At 43.9% G+C, this 26,117-nt stretch overlaps 1 protein-coding gene across 1 annotated transcript in view; it reads right to left on the bottom strand.

Annotated features, from left to right (window-relative positions):
* The window catches only part of LOC144095267 (uncharacterized), a 113,715-nt gene that overhangs the window by 19,555 nt on the left and 68,043 nt on the right, over window positions 1–26,117 (bottom strand). The window contains exons 2-15 of the mRNA XM_077629045.1: window positions 24,353–24,449; window positions 24,054–24,106; window positions 23,423–23,519; window positions 22,047–22,163; window positions 20,337–20,425; window positions 19,195–19,340; window positions 18,368–18,483; window positions 15,143–15,290; window positions 13,358–13,518; window positions 12,533–12,624; window positions 10,742–10,885; window positions 9,226–9,388; window positions 7,848–7,949; window positions 3,787–3,896 (exon numbers count right to left, since the gene is read on the bottom strand). Of these exons, the coding sequence (XP_077485171.1) occupies window positions 3,787–3,896; window positions 7,848–7,949; window positions 9,226–9,388; window positions 10,742–10,885; window positions 12,533–12,624; window positions 13,358–13,518; window positions 15,143–15,290; window positions 18,368–18,483; window positions 19,195–19,340; window positions 20,337–20,425; window positions 22,047–22,163; window positions 23,423–23,519; window positions 24,054–24,106; window positions 24,353–24,449 (1,635 nt within the window). The remainder of the gene's footprint in view (window positions 1–3,786; window positions 3,897–7,847; window positions 7,950–9,225; window positions 9,389–10,741; window positions 10,886–12,532; window positions 12,625–13,357; window positions 13,519–15,142; window positions 15,291–18,367; window positions 18,484–19,194; window positions 19,341–20,336; window positions 20,426–22,046; window positions 22,164–23,422; window positions 23,520–24,053; window positions 24,107–24,352; window positions 24,450–26,117) is intronic.

Below are 26,117 nucleotides of genomic sequence, written 5' to 3'. Positions count from 1 at the left end.
TGCATGCAGAAAGGCTATTATTTGTTAAGCTTTTCATGTTGAAGTTGACTACACAGTGTCGCCCTTCAGAAGTTTCTAGTTGAATTGTTATGCTTTAGTGGACATCGGCAGCAACATGATATTCATCACACAGCATTCAATTTTTTCACACAGACATTCATAAAATCATTTACAGTACTTTACAGGAGTAGAGGATAGGTAGCAAACAAAATTAAAAGAAAACTTTGCGGTGCTCCTAGGCATCGTGTCATAACGCTGATCAAGCTATCGGTTAAGGATTACCACATGGCATTTTTTTAGGATAACCACGTCATCTTGGTTTACAAAGACGATCCTGGATTCTTCGAGTGATGTAGACAAATGTACTACCCGTTCAGCTTATTTTATTTAAAAACTGATCGTCCTAAATGTCCGTTTTACTCTATAACCTGGAATATGGAAAGTGAAGGTGAAACTGAAATGGCCAGACATGTAGGACGACAGAGTGACAATGCTCGAAACATATTCCCATCACATGAAATGACGAATTGTAATTACATAATACGGAGCCAGAAAGGCCCAAACATCGCGTCCAGCGGCGTTCCATCCGTATTCAGTATTACATTCAGCCATACCCTCTCCTAAATTTTAGAGAAGATAGAAGACTGGCAGTGACTTGATGTGAACCACATTATAAAAGAAATGTGGTCGCCCTCTCTGCTGCAGTGCCTCACGAATGAGATAAGGAAGTACGGCTAAGGCCGCCTATAAAGGTTTGACCCAAGATAACTAGGAAAAACATTAACCTCGGGACTTACAAAAATTGTAGCACCTACCAGCTACTCAACTATGGCGTGCATGCCTAACACGAATTACACAATACAGGCGCCAGTAGTGAATATTTATTCAGTCTTGGTTAACGTTTCAGCTTCATTCTGTGAATTAATACGTGCAGAACCCGGGCCTAGTTAGCTTTAACGGGCACAGAACTCAGTCCTGTCAGGTAGGGCAACTATCATTCTCATAAACCACGCTGAACGCTGCCCTCTCGAGCGGCAACAACCGCCAAGAATGATGAGGTACAATTTGGCGGTGAATGCTTACTTTACACGTTATTATTGATGGTTGCCCCCAGTGATGCCCGTCTCTGCTTATCTACTTAATTTTTTTTATAAATTCAGTATTTTCGAAACATGCAAACATTTAGCTGTTATGATGGGTCTCTAATTGTAAGCACTCTGAATATGCGCAGAAATGTTAATAGAAACTGCATGCTCAAGTTCTGATATTAGACACGCTCCCCTCCCCCTCTGTTTAAAAAATAAGCCAGAAATCACGTGCTGTTCACAATATTGTTTTGGGGAAAACTAGAATTTCGAAGTGACAACAGGGTTAGGCCTCGAGTACAACACCGGTCGCACGCACTCGAGATGTTTATGAACGGCACGGCGTATTTCACCCTGGACTGCGTCAGACGTTATCTCCAAGTGGCTGAGCTGCTTATCAATTGCAAACACCATGCAAGAGTCAGCCGCAGAACGTCCGAGACTCACTGTAGCGTTCAAGCGACGAATGGGCACAGGACGTGGAAGGCCTTGTAAGCTACAAGTCTTGTGATGAAAGGTTTTATTTATTTATTTATTTATTTTTGCGGGCAGTTAAAACTAACGTACTCCCTTGGAAGAAAAAGCTGAAGATCTCGTCCATTCCATTCCTCACGAGAAACAGCAGAGAAAATGTACCTTGTAATCTGTGAAGCACGCCCATCCATTAAACTGAGTGGCTTTCAGGGTAGAAAGGCTCACTTCGCATCAGTGACTTCGTGTATTTTAAGTGCCCTGAAGGACATGCTGGACCCAATTTTCAAAAGCTCTAAGCTCTTTCACGTCCCAGACGTTTTTCTTGACTGTTAAAAGCGTCCAAATAGTGAAACAACTGCTGGCGTTCCTTCGACTGACCCCCGGCAAATAATGCCCCAATCCCAGCACGCAACTTGTGCTCTGATCACGAGCATCGAAGAAATATTTTGCAATAATTGTGCCACTTCCTGTAGCGCTACCTCGTTACCGCTAAAATGATCGTGATGTAATATCATAAAAAAGGTGCTGGTGAAAGCTCCCTAAAACGTGGTAGGAAACATACAGGAGAGGTCACGGAGAAAGGGAATCGCGGACGAATTTCTTTAAAGCGAAGTTTGTTTTGTGGCCGTTATTCGATAGCATGCTATTTTGCAGAAACAAACCACTTTCTGTGGTGAAACCGCTCCTCCTTCTCTTGTAAAATATTGTACGAATCATTGTGAAACTTATAAAAGTAACCATGTTTATGTTTAAAAACCATTGTCCAAGAGGTACACATGAATGGTGGCTTTCAGGGCGATCATAATACTGCTGAAGTAAATGCTGAAAGAAGTTTCAGTGGTGGCGAGTTCTTGTCCTTATATGTAAATGTTTGACAAGGAAAGATTCGTTTTTTTCTTCTTTTATGAGATTTAACAGCCCGAAGCGACTGAGACTATGAGTGACACCGTAGTGGAGGGCTCCGAATAATTTCTACCGCCTGGGGTTGTTCAAAGTGCACTCACATCGCACAGTGTACAGGCCAGATGCTTCACTTCATGGATAAACTTGTCAAAGACAAGCAAGTCGAACAGAAAGTCACGTTTTATGCATTTCGTATTTTGGTGACTTCATGTGCAACATCATTAAATGGTATTAACAGCGCATATCAGACAACAGAAACATTGCCCTTTAAAATGGGCCAAACTTTGTTAAGCTATTGTAAGCTGGAGGGCCGTAGCGATCGCGGAAGCATTGTGAAAAAGGGGCCATTAACAGCCGCCTGGGAGGGACCCTAGCCTTCACTGTCTGCGATTTTTTTTTTCACGCGGCTCGGAATGGTTGACAGAGTGTAAGCAACACGGAGCAATGCAGTCGTTTCTTTTCAGTACAATCAGCATCAGAGGTTGGAACTACGGTCGTACTAATGAACCAGTTACTCTAGTTTGATTATAATTTTAGAAATTTTTATGGCCGCAAGGTTTCCTTTAAAAGCCTCCGTTAGAACTCGTATGATTATAGCCAGCTTTCAAAATATCTCAAGGGCGAGGAGAACGTCCCTTCTTGCCAATTAGGTTCTTTGAATTTCCAGGGGGAAATTTGAACAACGCTACACTGCATTACACAAAACTTTGTGACCCGGAAACTTGTTACAGGGACTGCTCGTCTCACGTCAGTTAAGGCTTTTACGTCTGCAAACTTTTCTCAATAAATCTGACAGTATCTGCGGTGATTTGCGTCTCCATCGGACACTGTTATCTCTCAGCTCCTCTGGCTAAGTTACAGAAAACCAGCATAATTACTATCTGAACAAAGTTCAATTTCTCATCGAAATTTGTGTTCGATGTGGCTGCCTCTGTAAGTGCCGCGGCACACTGAGGCATAAGGAGGCCTATGATGAAAGGAAGAAATGGTGAACAAAATTTTCGATGAAGTATCCTAAAAGAGCCCGTACCGAATTTTTTAAAAAGCGCACTGAAAAATACCTATTTCAGATTTTTTTTGTACATTCACTGTAACCTCTCAGAAAGTGAATAATACGATAAAGAGCGTAGCAACATGATGTCAGCAAGTCTGGAACCACAAAGGTTTAATAGCTTCGAGTTACAGACGTCAAAGTGAGCGAACTGTCGGAGTAAAGATTCAGTTTTCATCCCAGCTACCAGAAAGTCGTTGAGTCCCAGAATCGCCACGTAAAGAGTCAGAATGATCGCTGAACGCAGAAAAGAAAGCAGTTCAGGGTACTCACATGTAAAGCAGCACGCAAACCGTGACAATGACGATGATGAAGTCTGCAAAACTTTGTAGAGGTATCATGGCGTGGTCCTTCCTCTTCAAATGTGAAACAGCGTGTGTATTCTGTCACGATAACTGTGCTAACTCTTCTCACCGCCCCACTGCTTCGCCAAGCCCTATACGTCTCTTCGCGTGGTGCGACTCAGAATAATGGCTCTGATGTCAAAGGTGTTGCAGAGAAGCGGCAAATTACCAAGAAGAGGGAGCCAGATAGGGCTCAGATAGCCGGAGATTTCTCCACAGAAGCTGATGCTTGAGCACAGAGATACAAAGGACAAAGCAAGCAGATAGCTGATCCAGCTGTGCAAAAATAAGCTCTAACGGTTATTGTACCCGGTGGTGTGGTGCAATATGTAGCAAGAACACTCGGGCTCACAAGTTTACTGTCAAGTTTCATAATCCTGCACCAATACTCAGCGCAGCTGAGAATTCTGGATGATTCACTGTACCAGCTTATATGATATCGCTCTTTGTGGCTGCTGATAGCAGCGAAAGTTAAAGAATATGAACCTAAACAATACAGTCGATTCCGGATATTTCGAATTATTCGCTTCAGCAAACGCAGAAATTATCCCCTCGAAAATAATGTGTAAAAGTATGGGAAAGTCTCGCAGTATATCCAACTCCAATTTCACCGGTGGTTCGATATAGATTAATTGAAGAAAGGAGTGTCTGCTTTGAAACGGGACTGTGGCAGTTGTCACGATGCTCAGCTCTTTTTCTTTATATTTATTTCACCAATTCCTCAGACTTAATGACGCTATATATAAATTCGTTATTTTCTTTACACTTTTTAACCCTGAACTTGCCGCCTTATACCCTGCTTTTGAGCCAGCAATCAAAACAATATCATTGGAAATCCGTCGCAGCCCATTACTCGCAAACTCCATTGCCCGAAAACCGCTCCCTAGCATGGCGTCAGCATTATATAACTGTACCGTACGGGCATTGCAACAAATAGCAGGGCTTGTGAGAACGTTAACATTTTAAAATTAAGTGCCACACGCGAGGCTAGGATGAAGGAAAAAGGCCCCACGAGCACCATAAAAAAATTATGTTCGTAGTCGGCACTCGTGGTGTCTTCTTTCTTCTTCCTTTCCTCATGTGCCACGCTGACCATGAGCTTAAAACCTGTTTACCCTATTTTTTGGGCTCTTCACTGAACCCTGGCCAATCCCCCGTCGTGGGTATGTGCTATATCACTAAGGCAACGACAACAACAACAACGTCGAGACGGTCGAACATATCTTTTTTTCCTCCACAGCACACATATGCTGCGACATCAAGTTTCCGTTTTAAGTATGACGTCATTGTTTGGTTGTCCACACACTTCGAAGAGAGTGCTGGCTCCGCACAACTAATTTTTGAACATATGGCATTCTGTGGAAGCTGCGCTACCACTCCATAGTGTCTTGGTCAATGCTTCCAGAGCGTTGCAGCCGATGTTGCGCACTAACTCAATTTTTTCGGCGCATTTCAGTAAAGCCAGTGGTTGAAAAGATATTTGTGAGCTATTTATATCCGTTCTGCTTCGCTTCGGAAACTGGGCGCACAAGCCGCGCCGAAAACACTGCCCACTCGATGCTTGTAGAAATCGCGCTTAAGCAATGTGAATTTCGCCACTGACTGTCGCCTGCACCGGGACGGCCCTCTATGGTAATTTATAACCACCTGCTGCACTGGGTTAGCCTTATCTACGTATCTAATCTGTCGCAGCACTCGTGGGCCACGAGCGTTTCTCCATTGCCTGGCAGCTCTTTGCTAGATAAGCCACGTTCACGGATGTGAGATTTTGTGCGTCCGTTCGCTTAACTGAACGGAGTGAGGCGGTTGATGGCGGAGAGGACAGTATGGTTGGTTGATGTTGTGCAAAACTAATCTTGTTATGGATTTCCTGAGGTTGATTGAGGATGAGGATGATGAACAAAGAACCCGTAGGGGTTCCGAAATGTCAACTACCTGTTTTTTTTTTTACAATTGGTTAGTGACCCAAGACTTGTTCAGCCATGCTACTACCTGACCAGACGGCGTTCCGTCGAACCCTGGATTACAGTCATTATTACTGCCTCAAACAGCCGTTCTGACAGAACCATCGCATTTTACGAACGTATAGGTGAAGTTATCGACATTGGAAGACAGCATACTCTTCATTAAATACTTAAAAAAATTAAGCTTTGACTTAGTGGTTCTTGACAAAGAGTACGCATAGCAACATCATATCTGCAAGTAACTACACTAGAGAATTCAGTGACTATTATTTTCACACGACGAAGCTAGTGAACATGGAGACAGTGTTAAGAATTATTTTATTTTCAATTGCTCCGCGTCGCACGCCTTTCATCCAAACAGGCGAGGCTTTCCGAAGGGCGGTATCGAACGAAGTTCAAGCTACTCACGTGTACAGCAGGACAAAATTGTCACCGTTGGGATGATTACGTCTGCCAAGCTCAGATGAAATATCATGACGCCGTCCTTCTTTTCTTCAGCAATCAGATAACGTTTTTCATGTGTGCAGTGACAACATGAACGCGGCCGCCCGGCAACACATCTCGCTGTTTCAACCAGACACTACTTACGTCTCTTGATGGTGTGACACGAAGGAACAGCACTCAAGTTCACGCTATATCGGAGAAGTTATATCACACTTGGGCAAATGAGCCCTAGCGTAGCGCGTATCCTGATATTTCTTCATAGATCTTCAGGTTTCGGCACGATGAGATAATAGAAAAAGCAACGACACGTATAAACCCAGCGCACAAGCTTCTTGATGATGCCTCGTAAGAATAGTTTCATTCGTCAATTTCTGGTACATCTGTAAGTTGCATCGACTTGTCACAAACATGAGGGTCAAAGGGGGCCCATAGCGGAACGTTAAGTAAACTCGCAGTCAGTGACAGAGCACAGTCGTCAGACTTCAAGAGCACGAAATCATTAATTACCTCACCATGGCTTTATTTTCAAGAAATGTTTCCTTTGAAGCGAAATGCTTCACTACGCTTGGTAAAGCAGTCGTCGCGTAGGCCGGAGAATGACCTTGAACGACCTTCAGCCCAACCGCGTTCGCTGTGTATGACCATGTGTGGTACAGTTATGGTGTCGAACCCTTGACCCCTGACCTTTAGTTGGCGTTTTACCTTCGACCTCTGACCTTTGACATTAGGTGACCTTTGGCCTTAGGACCATCCGATGGGATGATGTAAAGCCACGTGATGACATCCGATGGGGGCGTCGTACCACGTCATGTACACCATGTGATACTACGTCACAGCCACGTGGTCGTGTGGGTGTATATAGAACGGCTGTCGCGAGCGTGTAGCGGAGCTGCCATGGACGAGCCTTAGGCGCTTAGCAAGCGTGCTTGCTTTTCGCTGAATTCCAGGGTTAGCCAAGTTGAGCCACTGCCAATTTTTTTCAGTTGTCAGCTATTCGTGAATATTCTATGTGTCTGTCATAAAAGTTTATTCGCACTCCAAATCCACAGAAGCTAGGCCAATGGTTTTCTTTCTTCTTCCACCGTTGCAAATTTCGTTCAAACGTTTCATGCTGTCGAGTATGAATCTGCTAAACATATTTTGCTCCCCCAGCTTTTATATTAGCCACCTTTAGTAACGTGTCAGGGGCACTTAATGCAAAAAAAAAACTTAACAGAACGCAAAACACCCGACGAATTTGTGCACAATTTTAGCGCGACACAGACAAACTATGTACTTCTGAGCCACAAGTTTAATTTCAGTCAAGCATGTGTGCTCGTCCACTGAATTTCAGTGACTAGGCGTCTTATTAACGTGAAGTTTTAGAGCCGGCGAAGCTCCACTTTCGGGGAGCGACAGCGGCAGGGAAACTGTGAATAACAGAAACTAGACAAGGAAATGAGAGGAAAAGTAATTAAAAAATCAACGTTTCCTTATAAATGAAAGAAAACAAGTTGACTATATGCTTTATTTAACAAATTATTCATCTCCATAGCATTCGGACAGTTGAAAAATTGTAGGCAGCTGATCTGTCTCAATCGGCGTTCACTTGCCCTGAAGACTGCGGCGTCGATCTTGTGCGTACTCCAACTGTGAATTCCTCCGCAGTTAAAACCCCGAAACCAATTTTAATCTTGACTGGGACCTGTGAAATATGAAAGAATTGAAAACTTGTCGGCACATGCTATTCCCCCGTGTCTTTAGCATTTTCTTGGGAAGATTTATATAGGCACACTGCGTCATTTCACACTCCGTTCATCGAGCTAAGCCACTCGTGGCAAAATTCATCACACCTGGTCACTTTTTACCGATCGAGTGCATGAAGTTCATCGTTGCTGTCTGTGCGCCCTGTGAGGGCATGTTTAGTATTCCCGATATGCACAGAGAACGGCATATTATATACTTTTGTTTGCTATCTGTTTTCTCTACACAAACATACAGCGTCTTAATAAGGACAAGTGTTATTGCTGTCCACTATACACTTTTTTACTTCACTCGATGCATATGTGATCTGAGCTGCGGCAACGCTATCCGGGAGTAATGCTAACTCAATATTCTTCAGATCTTCAATGGAGAGTCTAGTGTCGAACATGGCGTTGGCCACTGACCTGTTTGAGAAATTGTCCACATTTTGTGAAATGTCTGTACGCTCAAGGAACTACGCTAATAGGCAAATTTCACAGGTCTTTAGTTTTTCCACAAGTACCAGTCAAAAACTGTCTATAGTCAGAATGAGACTAAGCTGTTCTAAAGGTTATTGTACAGAAAACTTTAGGCGTAAAGTTATCCGGCTTGGTTTTTTTTTCAGTTTGGAATGATTAAGACGGCTATATTAACGTTAATAACAAAATGCTATAAACCGTGAGCGCGATACGTGGCATTTTTCGCAACCAATTTGTTTTTCTTTTCTTTAGCACATTTATACGGGCACCCAGCGTGACATCACAAGAGAGTTGTGCCACGTTTCGCTCGATAGTGCAGTATTAAATAAAAAAAAGACACCGCAATGGGCATTTATGACGCATATTTTAGCGTCCTGGGGTCCGCACGACAATTTTGCGAGCATCACTGTTCTCTTCGCTTGCCTCATGTCGGCCAGTTTCAAAAATAAACACGATATTCTAAATTTAGTTTTTATCATTTAGTTGTTGTAGAGTAGAGATTAACTATTAGTCGTCGCATACTCAGCATTCTAAACAAAACATGCAACCACAAAATGTTGCGCCAACACATTTTTACTCGTTGGCTTTCTCGAGCGATAAATTGCCGTTTCGGCCTCTATGCATTGATTTCCCAAGATGAAGAAGTTCGTACATCATCTTGGCTAACCGACAAGGGGAAAATTCCTGCAATGTTGCTCTTGGCATAAAGCAGTGGGCAAACAACGAAGTTATTGATGAAATGTGGATAAATCTGCGTACCTTCGTCTTCTCCGTGCGCACAAAGCGTACGTTGTGCACCGAGTGAATCAGGCAGAGCTTGACAGACTGCAAAGCCAGACGCATGCCAACGCAATTCCTGGGACCCGCTCCGAACGGAAGGTACGAGTACGGCTTGATAGCATCCACGTTCGCGTCGCTGAACCTGAACAGTGAAACAACACGATGCCACTCATGGAACAGCGATCTCCAGAAGGCAAGTGTATTTCTCTTGCTTGCATATAGGCGGGCGCTTAAGCCTGATACACTAAGATATCTAAACACTTTTTTGGTGACATTATTTCCCAATGAACATTGAAAACACGACCCCAGAATCTAGGCCTCCGTTAGGGGCACGAATTCAAACGATGCGATGCTGCCTCGAAAGAATTTCGCTTACACCATGGACGTTCTTTGCTTTTATTCACTCAAAAATACCCACAATATCACTGCCACGTATCAGTTGCACTACGAGCGTATCATTGATACCGAAAGACCTACAACTAATCGACCAGTAATTTTAATACGAAGTCACTACTTAGCGTCAGCTAAAGCATAGAAATTTCTACGTAACACATCGACAGTTAATTCATCACTGCAGAAAAAGCAGACACTTGCTGACAAAGTGCTACGAACAAAAGTGCACGCCCCCTCCCTCCTGCCTCCAACTGTGGCCTAGTAGGAAAACATCCTCATCGCGTTGAAGAAGTACAGGGCTCAGGAACAATTGGTCTCGGACTAGTTGGTTCGTATTTTCTATTTAGGAATGCATGTTGCGAGCGACGAAGCACACAGGAGACAGGGACGCCGGAGAAGTGCCTGTCCTGTCCCTTGTCTCTCTCGCGCGTAACATGTACTGCCTGTAATAACAGTACGACTATTATACGCAGTAATAACATCCCTTCATGAAATTTATCAACTCCAGCTTCATTCCCTTTCAGTCTATGTCAACTAAATCAAACAAGCGAGTCGTTTCTCCACGTTCTGACTTCTCTGCAGAGCTTACAACGGCTCACAACAGTTTTTGTGGCATGCAAAAAGAAGTGAGGGGAAAGAATCTGTCTCTTCAACACTTACTGCGCGTGTGCTGATGTCATGGCAGACAAGTTGCACCGCGTTTAGGAAAATTAGAAAGCACTTCTTTCGTCTAAAGTGCCATGAAAATCGTTCTCGTCAACATTTTCTAGTCCTTGTGTTAACTATGGCCATTCCTCGTGGCATCACCATGTCACCGTAAGCGTCCTAAAAAAAAATGAACGCCCCGACTGGGCTTCTTTGCGGCGCGAAACGAGGGAAGAAAGCGTTGCCCGTCGCATCACAAAAAAAAAAGATTAAAGAATTAAACACAGCTCATTGCGACATGTGATTAAACGTGGAGTCTAGCACAGAGCAAAAGGCTCAGAGACAGAAAGACGGCTGTAGTGGTTTAAGGCTCCCTTGAATTCCCGCACCGGGCGGCAGGCGGACACACAGAAAAACGAAACAGACTGGACAGCAACTCCGCATATAGGACGCTCACCTTTCGGGCACAAAGTTGTCGGGATCAGGAAATATTTCGGGGTCACGGTGCATGGCGTAGACTGGGACGTAAACCGGACAGTCCTTTGGTAGCTTTATGCCAGTCTCACCAAGAACATAATCGTCAAGAGCGAAGCGTTGGATTCTGAAAATGCATTCATAATACACAAAAGATACTGTCGCAATCAATCAGTGCACATTCAGCGAAGAAGCACGGGGAACCTAAGCTATAAGCATGCCCTCTATCTAACAAGGTCCGCACCTGCTATATTGCGGAGTAACATACACGATAGCTTTCGTCCAGAAGAATGCAATGTATTTAGTGAGAAAGCGTACTGTTGGGCTCTTTGTTACCGCAGTGGAGCGAACGTTTAGAAACCACTGAATTGCCGGAGAAACACCTCGCTGAGAAAATGCCACAGCCAGAAGGAAATCAACTACGAGCCTGCAGTCGTCAGGAGTCAAGTACAGGAATGAACTGGCATTTTCTAGCTTTATGCTCATCTCCGTCCGACTAAGCTAAGTATGCGATTGCTGCTTCAAACTAACCTTGACACTACTGCTCTTGCACTCTTCACGCTATCAGCGTTGGCTTTTACTGTAGTTCATACGTTGGCACTTATCTGGTGAAATTTTTGCAAGCTGATACTGGAAAACCGGTGCACGCTTTTGTTTTCAACTTGCGGCCGGAATTTCTTTTTTTTTATCACAAATACAGAGGCAGATGTAGATGATGCAAGTGCTTTTTGTATCTGGATGTATGCTTCCTACGCAGGCGAAAGGCAGGTGCACATAATTGCAAATCTATTTGCTATGAATCTTTTTAGCATGGAGGAGAATCGGATGTTTTCGCCCCCTCCTTTTTTTCCTTGTTGTTATATCTACGCCCTTCTCTGTGCCGCTGTTGTTTCGCTACATCAGCCAGGAGAAGGAAGAGAAATTCGAACTTGAAATACCAGTCATGAGCGAGGCACCCATCAAACGTTATACCAATACCTACATTTTCTTTGGTTTTTCATAGTTAGCCAGTGACTACACATTTTTCGTCACAAACGTGGTCATAATGCTGTGAGACGAGTCACTATACCGGCTTTATTGTAGTGGGAGCTGTCCTGGTTTGAGTCAAGATTAAAACAGAATGGCACAATGAAGCAAGTACTGCTACAGCGAAGAAATTTCTTTCCTCATTCACGTTGTTATAACGATGTTTAGCCTTGAGAAGTTGATTTTACATAAAAAAGATAAATGCCACAAGGCCGCTTTTACCAATCTCTTAAGTTTCCCATTGTAGTTAAAGGCACGAGGTATAATCGAATGCTCTATCCTGAAGCATGTCATGGTGTCATTATGAAATGGCGCTCTAGTGCCTTTCGCGCAGTGTTTTAGGGGATGAAGACATAACAAAAAGATAATAGCCGTACATTCGAGAAAAATCTTAAAATTTTGTTATTTGCTAACTCACTGGGAAATTAATATCGATAACCTATTCAAACAGTGCAACAACTATGGTCATCGTAACTACTATGGAGCTATCATTCAAAGACCTTGATGAGCTGAGTAGAAGTTTAAGACATAGCTGAATATGGTATGAAAATAATTTTTTTGCGCTTGCGGTGAATTCTCGTCGTATTACAAAGGGGCAATTAAGCTTCCAATCTCGTAAAAACTGAACGCGTCAAGAAAAAACGTTACCAAGAGCTGAAACTACCACACGCATCAAACAACCAACACTCCACACTTGAGCACGCACAATTCCTAGTTAATCATATGAACTATAACTTTATGTTCTCACCTTTGTGCAGGTGGATACAACCGAAGTATTTCCGATACGACGCAATGCAGGTATTTTAGCTTTGATATCACGTCCAGGCTCGGCTCGGGACCCTGCAGAAATAATTGGCAACTAATTCTGTAAGCTTCGTTTACCACTTTCCAAACTCGCGAGAATACTTCTCAATACTTTACTTAATATTCGTTCGTATAGCTATGAAGAAAGGCTGCAGGGCCCTTAGCTGAAAGCATTACTGCACTGCAATGCAAAAAAAAATTGGCGGTGGCTTAACATGGCTAACACTGGAATTCAACGAAAAGCAAGCACGCTTGCTAAGCGCCTGAGGCTCGTCCATGACAGCTCCGCTACACGCTCGCGGCAGCCGTTCAATATATACCCTCTCGACCACGCGGCTATAAAGTGGTATCACATGGTATTACGACACCCCCAACGGATGCCATCACGTGGCTTCACACCACCCCATTAGATGTTCTTAAGGTCAAAGGTCAGGCCCAAAGGTCAACCAATGTCAAAGGTCGAAGGCCGACTAAATGACATTGATCAAGGTCAGGGGTCAAGGGTTCGACACCACAACTGTACCACATATGGTCATACACGGCTAACGTGGTTGGAATGAAGGTCGTTCAAGGTTAATCTCCGGCCTACGCGACGACTGCTTAACAAATGTATAGAAGCTTTTTCCTTCACAAAAAAAAAAGAAACATCAAGGCTTTTCGACCGCTTTCGGGCCAGCAAGGCACATTACGATGGCCCCAGTTCACATTGTATTTGATGTCCATGCTTCTCTGACAGCGGCAAATGCTATCATGCGGACAGACCACTTACGTGTCGCGCCATGCACTCGTCAACTTCTTTTCTCAGCTTCTCCTGCACACCCGGATTCAAAGCGAGGTGGTATGCGGCGAAGGCCAACGTCGATGAAGTAGTTTCCAGGCCAGCCAAGAAAAAGAGCACGCACTGTGCCATGGCTTCCACTTCCGTAAGGCCTATCCAGAAAAAAAAAAAAAAATATTCAACATGTCCTACGACAGTCGCCTTCGTAGAATCACATGCATTGAAATAGGAAAGAATAGCAAAGAACGTATTTTTAGTTTGCCTTGAAATACACTGCAGAAAAATTGTGACGAATACAAACATATTTGAATAAGGAAGAGCCGACAGGAATGGGACAAGTGTTGTCAAAGAATTTTTATTTTTCTTCGTTTTGTGCACTTGAACTAGTTACAGGGTATAAATGTGGGGATACACAAAGTCCACAAAATGTTAAAAGTACAGTGGTCGAAATATAAAAGAAGTTAATAAAAAAATTATTTCCCACAGATAAATTTTTGGCGCGCTTTAAGCAAGCGCTTGCGCCTATCTGGGAACCCGCAGCATCGCGAAGCTCTGTCATGGGGCCGGTACAGAAGGCTTGAATATTGAAGCGCTTTACTAAGTCGCGGATGAGAACGCTGTAATCGCACCCCCCCCCACCCCCCACCCCCCATTCGGACGCATAGCACACGCTCTCGCGTGATAATTTTAAATTTCGCGGACTTTTTTTGCTGAATAAAAAAGGATACCTCGTCGGAAGCAGCTGGAGCCCAGCCATTTTCATGGCGGTCAACAACATTCCCGTACACACCTGAGCGTCGCAAGCAACGCTCAAAAAGCTAATTAATTAATTCACCTCGACTGCTTATTAAAATGGGCGGAAAGAAAAAAATAACCAGCTGGCCCTTTAGATAGCTCCCGGCAACATTAAGTTGATTTCAATTAGAAAGAACGCCTTGCTTTTTTTTTTAATATTGATCAACGTTAGCTGGGACAACCTGTGGGTCTGTGTAGAATTCTTCGGTTAGTTTTAACACCTCATCCATATTGGTAATGACTTTGCCCTCCTTGCCTTTTAATTATCTGTTCTTTGTGCCTAGTTTCCTCGTGACCGCTTTTATAGGCTACCTGCGTTCATCAACTTCATAACTGCTCCAGATTGGACGCACGTTGGACTGTAGCAATAAAGAATTTAACCACACTTGTGCAACCATGCTTCAGTTTTCTTTTCATTACAAGCCCACTGGCAAGGCTCTTCGAAGCTTTCCAGGTATTTTATTTTCCAAATTAAGCGCAGTCTATTTAAATAAAAAAGCTCTCAGCAATAGCAACCGGTTTCAGTGGATTCTTTTCACGAAATTCAAATCTCTAACGTAAAAGACGCGAAGCAAACGACGCAGTGTATCATACACTGTTGCTGCGATATTAGTGCCTCCTGTATTGTGCCACTTTCTTTTATTGCATCTTTCGCCTCAAGGACATGAACCGACTTGTCCGGCAGTCTGCTATTTTAAAATATTCTTCTGTCCTAGTCTAAACAAATGTGCCCAGGCCCGGCTCTCAATAATGCGAGAGAACTGAGTGTGATTCGACACGTCGCCGGACGAAAGTGATTATGAGCGGCGCGTTCTTAAGGAAAAAAAATAGCATAATGTGAAACGGCACCAAAAGTAACCAATTAGAGCTTAGAGACGGAAAGTCACTCTGTATTATCGAGTTTCTCTTATTCTGGCTGCAGGACTGATCTTTTTGTGACCCTTACCTGCACAAATGCTCTCGCTGGGTTTTTTATCTTACGTTTTGCAGAAGACGATGCGTCTTGTTTTGCTTTCACTTCAGAGCCGACGTCGAAGATCCTGTCCTCGGGCTCAAGCATAGGTTCGCCACTGGAGGCCAGGTTTCCTTCCTGGGCGTCTATCATGAGCTGCAGGAAATCTTCCTGGCGCTGAAAAATAGACCGAAGTCGTTGACTATCGATGTTGACTATTGAAATTTTTTTCAGTGCCGTGTTGAACACTATCAGCATTTTTGTTTTTTTCAACCGAAAGCCGTCCTAGTTTTTGTTATAGAAAACAAGACACGCTGTGGAATCTCATCTTTGTGATTGCCAATTGACAGTAGACATTAACAGTTAGCATTAACCATGATATGTTTAGGGGCATGTTTTAAGCCATGTTAATATTGTGTGATTTATTTCCAGACACTCGTAAAATCTTTACTATGGCTTTAACCCTCAGCAGCTTCTGGAGTCCGCATCTAAGGATATAACAGTTAGGTGAACGTAGAGTTCGCTTCGGTTTGTAACATCTGTACCAGGCCAACACGCCCACTGATATGAAGGGAGGTGAGCACGTTTTGTAGTGGAGAGGCTGTAAAAATTTGTTCGCGTGAGCTGTCGAAAGTTAGCTGAATTCTTCCTGGCAGTGTTTGAGTCAGCGAGTAGCAACTATAACTGTCGTACGAGTGCGGGGTAGACTGGCGACTTTTTAGGCCCCTAAATGGCGCTGGCATCTGCACTATGAAAAGAGGTACTTAGCCTGTGATTTAAAGACAAATTTACGTTCAGTTTTGCTTCCAAGTTGAATATCCATGGAAAGGAACGTGCTTCTAAAAAACGGCAAAATAGATGTTCACCCGCCGCGGTGGCTCAGTGGTTAGGGCGCTCGACTACTGATCCGGAGTTCCCGGGTTCGAACCCGACCGCGGCGGCTGCGTTTTTATGGAGGAAAAACGCTAAGGCGCCCGTGTGCTGTGCGATGTCAGTGCACGTTAAAGATCCCCAGGTGGTCGAAATTATTCCGGAGCCCTCCACTACGGTACCTTTTCCTTCCTTTCTGCTTTCACTCCCTTCTTTATCCCTTTCCTTACGGCGCGGTTCTGGTGTCCAACGATATATGAGACAGATACTGCGCCATTTCCTTTCCCCAAATACCAATTATTAATTATTATTAATAGATGCTTATTCCTCACACTTTGGGGCTCGTCAATGACCTCATGCTAATGGAAATGGGACAGCGACGGAACCGCAGGTGCCCCATTTCAGTCATGTTTTTGGGACTCCTTTGCTCTAATACTTTATTTATATTTCACATCTTCCTCGAATTTGCATGTAAAAACAAAATGTCTTTCTACTAAGCCTAACGCTGCAGAACTCATGCACTGTAGTTTCACGAATGAAGCTTTCATGAATAATGACTGTTTTGTGTTGTATGATTAACTTAATTAATTTCTAATTTATTAATTAGTTCACAAATTTATTTTCCATTCAAAATAAAGTATAAAGATCTGTACAGAGAAAAGCTACATGCAAGTTCATAGAAAGTGCTTCGAGCCTTTGCGGAACTTAGCAAGCGGGGCGCACTGATTTACAGAAAAGCAATTAGAAACACATTGATATTAGTCTAATACAGGGTGATGCAAAAGTCACAGAGGTCATTTGAAAAGCGGAGAAAGTAACGTCATGCGGTTTTCACAGGAATGCATTCAGAACGCGGCGAATGTATTTAGCTATGAAAAATTTTCATGACAGAATAGTCGCATTTGTCATCCCAAGTTAGCGCTTTAGTTGTTCTTTTATGCTATACAATGTCACTACAGTGCCACTTGTCGCTGACAAGCGTGTGTGTCAAAAAACGTTTTCGTTATTAAAGAGCTCTCATGTCATCCTAAATATTCCTGTGAAAATCGAATCGTACTGCAGACTCTATTTTCAAATTATTATTCTTTTTTTTACTTTTTCAGTGACTTTTGGCAGGGCCTGTATTTTTCAACGTCTGCGATTAGTTCGCAATTGGCCCGGTGTCTTGGTTACCATGTTCATTTTCCTGTCATGATGCACCAGCAAAGCGCACAATCGAGAGATGGCCCAAACTTGCACAGAAACACGCTCCAGTCCTTATTCTGGGTGGAAAATTATACGCCACGTGTTTAGCTAGACGGAAGAAGAGCATGACCCGTATTTTCTTCGTTTAGCGAGCTATTCATTGGCTCCTCCCCCACTGGCAGCCACAGCCTTCGACGTCAGGCTGATAGCCAGCAAATTACGTTATTCTCCGGCTCCGCTGTCAAGGGTGCGACTGATAAATGATAAGCAGGCAAAATAAAAACGAAAGAAAAAATGCGCTCGATTTGTATAGTTAGACCAAATCTGAATTAGATGCACTTTCGCTGTGTGGCCGTCGTTTCCATTGTTTATCGTCCACCTGCCACCTATGGTCACATCGACATTTGACGTAATCAGAACTTGCCATGCATCAGGCTTCAGACAGAAATAAGACAAACGAACGCAAATATTGATGGCTTTACTGATCACCTTATAAATATTAATCCTATTAGGTTTCAAAAGCGTAATAATCATCTTTTGCCGAAAGTGAGGGCTAATTATAGAAAATTTACTACAATGTTTGCCGGCCTATCCTGTTGGAATAGTTCACCATGTGAAATTAAAGCGTCATTTACTGTTCACCCATTTCATCATCGCATTAAAGAATATTTAATTCATTTGCTGTGTATTTCACATGCTTAAACAGTACTAACCCTTGTTTAATGTTTCATTTGCTTTGCATCATGTATCAAAGTTGCTACTGTATATATTTTTTGTTCTGTTTTTCACACATCTTCTTTCCGTCGCTTTTATGTATGTTGTATATATATACTAACTACTTGATACAGTGTCTTGCATTGTTTGCGACTTTACCGCACTTGCTTTGCTTTATATAGGAGGTCACCCCGACAGTCATCTGCTATGGGACCTCCTTCTGTACTAATTTTACTGTATTCACTTTTACTGTGTGCGTTACTGAATAAACTTGAAACTTGAAAAAAAGAAAGAAACACGGTTAAATGCGGGGAGTAGCCACTATAGGTGCCAGCGCACTAAAAAAGTGTGGTTAAAAAACAGGGACCATCCCCTACCCAACTTTTTTCTTTCTCTTTCTCTCTCTGTTTTTCCAGGCACTCTCTAAGTGTTTGCACGCGTCGGCACATAACAAACAACACAAAATAAAACATGTTTATACGAACAGTGCCGTGCTCTCGCCGCTCGCGAACGATACGCTGGGAGACTTCATTGAAGTACTTGGCCGGACCGGTTCTGGCTATGGTGAGTCTCAAGAACTTGAGCACGCCAGGAAAGAGTACTGAAAAAAAAAATCACGATGAGCCGGTGATAGGCCATAAGAGGAAGAGCCAGTGCACAGAAACCAGCAGGCCCTGGCCTGAGAACCTTGGGCCAAATTCACAACACTCGCTTTCAGACGTTCAGCCGTGAGCTCTCTCATTCATGCAGGCCAGAATAAACAGTGAGCAAAATGCGGAAGTGCTACTCACTAATTTTGTGCTCGAAAGCTTTGTTAATTCAACCGGAGGTGAAATAAACGACAGAAAGCAACTAATAGAAAAAATAAGGGTACCTTACAGAGCAAAACAAATAACTATGTAGCAGTATGGTTGCCCCTTACAAGCTCCTTTGTGTGCTTGGGGTGGCAAAATTGACATCAAGACCTGCTTCGAAATACAAGGCTCCGATGCGCGATTATCGCTCACTGCTACTGCATTACCTCATTAACTATAAATCTAGAAAGAGCCTTCAAAGATTTCTCAGAAACGGTTAATAAAGCGACAGCTTAATTTTAAATTGAAGCTGCCTTTCTCAGAGGCATCTGCCAAGGTGCATGCAGCTTCACTCCCGACGTTAAACGTCTACACTCTCAATCATCGGTGCGAACATAAATATTAAGTGAATCAGGAAGTATAACATCACATGTGGTGCATGCAGCATTGCTGCTGTTTCCTCTAGTTGATTTGAGCAGCATTTTTTCTCTGTGATTGCATAAGAAAGCAAGGCGTACATGCGAGCAGCACTTTCCACGTCATCCTCGCCGAGAAGGCGTTCCTGGCCTGTGTCACAAACTCGTTGGTGGCGTCCGTGTGAGAGTCGAGCTTGGTGCCGAATGCACAACTCGCTATCACGTCAAGCGAATAGTGGCCGTAGAACCTGCCAAGTAGCAATGTGGAAAAAGGTTTAATAAGCAAGTATGAACGCTGACACCTGCAATGCCAGAAAACAAACTGGTGTTTCTTTCCAGCAGGCACCAGCCATATTCAAATGACGGTGTCTGCTTTCGTAGTAAGGACTGGGCTCCGGTATCACCCATCGCCTTTTGTTGCCTGCGCACAACCTGACAGTATGCGTTGTCATGCAGAAAGTTGAATCCGCCACAGTATACAGACATTCGTCTTGAAGCAAACATATACTAGTTCATACCGGCGACAAGAACAAAGCCACAATTTGGGATTCCCGCCAGTTACGCTTGTCCATCATTTACTGACCGCCGCTATAATTTTATTTATCTCCTTATGAAAGGCAATCCAAATATTCATAGATGAATCCGCTTACTTCTTCACTCGTCAAGAATCAGAGTACTAACTAGGCGATAGATATGACCAGCACCAAAGGCAATGCAAGTCCGGTACAGAAGCTTGTCCTTATATTTTCAAAACTTCAGTGCGCTAGTAATGTACGCAACACAAAGCGTATATCGAAATGCACAGTGGATTATCAAAATATATAATAAGTTTTCAATGCCACTTGATAATGCACTATTCATGCATTTTGCTCTGAAAAGCATTACTCACTGATGTACCGTCGCGGTGGGTCAGTGACTATGGAGGATGTATAGCATTCGTCAGCATATTCAAACCACCCTTCTGTTTGTACATTAGCTAAAGCATGGAACAAGATAAAATCAGTAGATTCACGCTGACATCGCACGTATGTGACTCCTCCAGCTCTCCTCGTGCCGTTCCTAGCACCCCTTGGCAACACTATTCACTGCTAGGTGCCTTGATATGCTTCAAACAAGGGGTGCTTTGGGACTTTGGTTGCTCTTAACGTGTCTTAAAAACCAGCGTTATTTATTTCTTTGATACCACAGCGGACGTAAAAACGAATTCGGCATAGTAACAATGATTTAAATCAAGGTGCACTTACTGCTTGACATCGACGTCATCCTCCTTTTCTGCGGCCACCTTTAAATGCTCGCAGGTAACCCTCGCACACTCTTGAATAAGAGCATTCATCTGAAAATGATTATTACGAAGTTATGCAAGTGTCGTTGAGTTTTGAAACAAATCAAAACGCGTGTATGGTACAGACGATAAAGTTACCAGCCGTTCTTCGGCAGATAAAGGTCCCCTGCACTCACCTCTGCACACTGAGCCTTAAAAAGTTCGATTTAACGAAAGAAAGTATTCGATTGTTGCCCTGAATCTTGCAATATACGTGCGTGTCTTCTAGAAGATACAGTCTTTGTCAAAAGTATACAGCTCAAGGGATCTTCTTCTGAGTCCTGCAGCGCGGCTCCTCTTGCGTATTCAGAGACCCCAACCTCACGAAAGTGGGAGGAACTTAAGTCCTCAGCGCTCCCAATCTTAAGACTGCCAAATACACTTAAAAGCCCTGCTATTCAGCTTGAAAGCAAACCCCTTGGGCTGTATATTTTTGACAAAGACTGTACATGTTTGTAGAACATCTTTAGGCCAACGGGTTTTCTTTTCAGCATTATGCTGGTCAACTTCGAGCCACCGTGAAGCTCCAGGGATTCCGATCGGTGAGCACAAGTGTCCTCCTACCCTTCTAGAGATTTGGAACCTCGGGTGTGAACCAAATTCCAACTATACGGTTCAAAATCAGACCCTGCGGGGTAAAACCTTTCTCATGGGTACCAACCGATGGTACTAATCCGATGGGTACCAACCCCGAGCACCCGAGCAAAATCGCCCTCAGTTTGTTCCGTCCTTTTTCCACGGCTGGCCTAGCGTGAGCGCTCCGTGCAGCTGTACTGCCCGCTCATCGTCATCTTCTACATAGCAGAAAAATCCGCGCTTTCGCACTGATTCTAATTTGGTAAAGATTCTCTGTATCTTTGTAATGCAATTACTCCTCACTATAGTTTGTCGCAGTTATCGCTGCGCAGAATGGCGCAAATAACTGAAGGATAACGGTTTCAATCACTGCCAGCCTACTTTCAAATAAGGAGAGGCGTACACCTGACATGTTTTTTTTTCGGCAGCAGGAAAGTGTATTTTGTCTGACTGCCAGCGTGCTTATTAATACAATCATCACAACTTTCCCCGCGGGTGACAACAACATGACTGAACATATATTTGTCAGCTTCAAGAAACCACGATTGATACTGAAAAAAAAAGCACTTCACATGATTCTGAGGTATTGAAATGTTTCTCCGCTGTGTTCGAAATTAGCTGTTGCTCCGGTAAAAGATTTTCATACTGTGAGCTGCCGCCACAAGCGAAATAAGTATAAGAGAAAACGGTTTAAGCCGCCGAAAAGGAGCGACAACGCGCTGTATACTCCCACGGCTAGTAGCACTCAGGAACGGCGCGCATCTTTTATTTAGCCCTCTCTTTTTTTCCCTCGCTGGGTGACAATGCGTTTTCCTCTTCTCAGCGATCTACAAAATAGCGTTTTACCGGTATTTTGAAGCCGAGTTACCTACAATTTAGCAATAAAGCAATTTTTTTGACCAGATAAAACATCCTTCTAACAAATATAATAAGGAAAAGACATGAAAGAACTGAACTCTATATTGCCCAGTGGAAAAATGACTTCGGGAAGATCAGTTTTTCAACACAATGAAATCCTTAAAAGTTTTCGCTGGTCAACACATAGTAGACGTAATACCTTTCGCAACTTCCCCGTCGAAAACGCAGGGCTTACGGCAGGACGGATTCTTCTCCAAGTTTCTATGCGTGTCAAGGCCATCATGTTGTCAAAAATGGCGTCCCCAGTAGAGGTGAGCTGAAATAAAAGACAAACAACGAAAACGTAAAGGACAGGGAGAACTGTGGTGATGATGGCCTTGTGAACGCAGGCCTTGTGAACTTCATGAAGGCATGCAGTCGCCGCGCGCTGCGGTGTGATGTACCCGGAAGCCACGCAGCTGGCAACCCTACATCTGGCATGGCTCTGGCTGCATGGCTTTCTCTACTTAGCATTCATAAGTCTCTGGGAGTCCTGCACTCCTGACGCAGTGGTACAGAGGTGCGCCGCGCGCGCGCACACACACACACACACGCACACGCACACATGCACGCACGCACACACGCGCGCGCGCACAGAGAGAGAGGGGGGGGCAGACGGGTTTCGCTCAATGGGGCAAGTAAGGCTTACGCCTTATAAACGACGGCAAACGCGAATTCAAGGGGGCAGTGGGAAAGCCAGCTCCTTTCCAGAAGTACATCCCTCCAGCCACCTCCCCACCCTGCCTTCTAGCTAGGGGGCTTCCCGCTTATCCGTCGCCACTCTCGACTCACCTTCTGTATCACCTGACACGGAAAATGGCGAGAAATAAACGATACCTTGAATGAGGGTTACGTTAGCCAACCTGAAGAAATAAAAGGAATATTGCCGCGACTGGGTTTCGAACCCTATCAGCCGATCACGCCTCGTGTTAAACTGCAACACACTCTCGAGCTGTGCATTGCACGTTGTCGTCTTCATCAACTTCCATCTGTGCGGAAGTCACGAAAGGAAGGGAAATGCGCTTTCAATCGCGCTTTCAGGTACGTGGAGTTGGCGTTCACCTGCAAAAACCTGAGTCCTGGGAGGCACTGCTTCTCAAACAGGAAGAAAAGGGACAACGTGAAGTCATCCGTCTCGCCCTGGCCGCGGCTGAGATCCAGGAGATCCCGGTCGACGGCTAAGGCGGAGGACATGGCTGAGACCAAGCTGCGCGTCGGATGGCGTCAAGCTTTTGACGGGTGCTAATAAATGTTTCTCTCTCTCTCTCTCTTCGCATAATGTTTAGTGGTTAGCAGTGTGCTAAACCGGGAGCAGTTTCATAGTATAGAAACCCAATTTCTTTTATCTTTCTGTATTTTGCAGCCTACGTCCACTGTCACCATTTTGCCCTCGATCAAGAGACCGAGTTTGTAGAGAGATGTGCACGAAATAGAGGTTACCACCTGCTATAAAGCGACGAACCTGGATACAGTAATGCATCGAAGACACCGACTGCCGGTCGCCCTATAAAGAGTCAAACGCTCATTTTCACCTACCGTTCTGTTCGGCAAAAGCTGGAAGTCCTTGACCAGAACTTGCTTCACCAAATCCGGCTCGGCTACCACAAGGCAAGGTTTGCCTCCTTCGTAGATGCTGCAAAATGTGTTCACTCTTACAGCTCACGCAAATCCAAATAAAATGTGGCAAACATATAATAATGCGTCATTGCGAAGCACGTGGAGGGGGTCAGCCTTCTTCGCTCAGTAAAGTCGGTTGCAACATCACAGCCAAAACTGAAAGCTGTAACCGAAATCTTATAAGAGAACTCGAACAGATAGTGAAGTTCTTGTGCCTCGTAAGTAAAACGCGAAGAGCTACGTCATAGCCCTGCCAGAAAAATGTGACGAACTTCTTTGGCACGGTTACTTTTTCGCAGATACAATATAATGTTAAAGATTCACTAATGGCTAACCACTGCTGCAAGAAGAAAAAACTAATAATACGCGATCGCACAACTGTCGCTTCCAAAAGCACATGTCAGGAATTTACTTCGGCATGGAAGTTGGCGCTGGATTGAGATGGCGCTAGGTATGCCCGTTTATAAACTTTAATATATGACTAAAACACTGTACTGTTGTTCATTCACTGCATTTTATGATAAATGTCTTACTCTTTCTGAAATCTTACCCAAAAAGTCGTCCCATCTTTCGATACCTCGCTTGGTCACTCAGACATATTGGCTGAAAAAAAAAATGATACATTTACAGCTGAAGTTCGTTGTGTGGCATTTCAAGAATGAAATAAAATGAGTGTGCATTCGAATAACCACTGAGAGGCAATTCTTCTTATTCATTTAAAACGCCCCAAATTACAATCTGCTTTCTTAAGCTTACTGAATTTACGATTGCCTGGTTTCCAACCACAACATCCAAGATGAAACTGAAAAATGAGGCACTTATAGCTTTATAAGAAACAGACGACTTTACCTCGAACAGTAGTCGTTTAGCTGGGCCAACTATTAAGGAAAACTTTTCATGAACAACATCCTGATTTTTCCAGAAATTTCGGTTTCTTGCTGCGTACCTATAACAGAAAAAATTACAAAAAGAGCATGTCTGTCGGTTTCGAAAAAAAAAAATTCGTATGATGTACCGCATACTCTTACCAAAGGCCTTCTTGAAGGCTGGCACTGTTTATGCAATAAACAAATAATGAAAATTATGTTCTTAAAGAAAGATATAACTTCACTCTGCACATTTTAGCCACATTTTAGTAGTTTCCTACTTGGCACCAAAAAGAACGCGCCACACGAGCCAGATAGCTCCGACGTACAAACACCGAGAATGTCACATTCATGGGCTAAGAAAAAATAGAGTGTCTTGCGATCCGGTACATCACAACTTTTACCCGCCACCACCTAGCTGCACCACCAACAGTAAGAAGTCAGGCTTTAAACGCCCGTACAGAAGCATGTACAATCGTCACGAAGTCTCATCACTCAAGCATGTTAGGGGAAGCACACTGTTTTATACACACTCATTTTATAGCCGAGTGGTTAAGCAGCAAGGCTTTAGCCTAATATCTGCTGCATAGTTAAAAATATTGATGTCTGAGTCGTGGTCCGAGATAACGTCCATGATCCCACCCCTCAATTAAGTAAAATGTGGTGATAAATCAAATGGCGTGCAACGTCGCGGTAAGGCAACTTGATGTCATGATAGCGTCACAGATAAACATTCCTTTACTCACAGCTATTATAAAGTCTTCTGTTTGTCCGTGCGCCTGTGTGTGCGTGTGCGTGTGCGTGTGCGTGTGCGTGTGTGCGTGTGTGTGTGTGTGTGTGTGTGTGTGTGTGTGTGTGTGTGTGTGTGTGTGTGTGTGTGTGTGTGTGTGTGTGTGTGTGTGTGTGTGTGTGTGTGTGTGTGTGTGTGTGTGTGTCCAAGCCACTGAGATGTAATGAAAACGGCGCGAAGAACGAGGACAAATGTAGAACACACAGGACAAGTCCTCGTTCGTCGCGCCGTTTTCATTGCATGCATCTTCAAGCATGAACCAACTAGCCCAAGCAAGAGATACTTGACCACTCAGCCAGTGCTGACTGAAACTTACTAGAAAAGGTGTGTAAAAAAGGATGCCGTTCAGTGGTCAGCTCCAGTATTTCCTGTTAGATCATAAAGCTTGAGTACGTTATCGGCGCAAGTGACAGTGATTCCAAGAAAGAAGCATTCGAATCTATGTATATGCCAAGCGTGCCTTAAAATGCCTGAACTTCTGGCCCATTCAACCAGCCAAATGGCTTCGCAATGTGAATACAAAAAAAACGATAATGCGTCACAGTATGCGTGTGTACTAATATCAGCATAATGAAATCACACTACTTACGCGTACAGAAGGACGCAAATAGTCAGACCAAGAAGCATCAGGTCACCCAGGCCCAGCATGAAAGACATTGTACCGCCTATGTCACCAAACTCACAGCGTTGTAAATGACTGTATCTAGTACAAAAGCAAGACACATACGGAGGCAAAAGGTGTCCGAACCTAGTCACTGACAGCAAGATGCGTACTGCTTTACGGCGCAAGTCATCAAGACGTTTATCTGCGTCGATGAGTCCACTACAACATCCCGTTCTCAGAAGAAATGATGTTCAGGCGGAAAAACAAGGGAAGGAGACGCCAGATAAGGCAGATAACTTAATATCGCCTGCCTAGACCTTGCTCCGTTGGTGACATAGTACAGAGGGACGGAGT

Source organism: Amblyomma americanum, chromosome 6 (assembly GCF_052857255.1).
Source record: "Amblyomma americanum isolate KBUSLIRL-KWMA chromosome 6, ASM5285725v1, whole genome shotgun sequence".
NCBI lineage: Eukaryota > Metazoa > Arthropoda > Arachnida > Ixodida > Ixodidae > Amblyomma > Amblyomma americanum.
The sequence above is the reverse complement of the archived record's forward strand: the minus strand, read 5'-3'. Positions and strand labels throughout refer to the sequence as shown.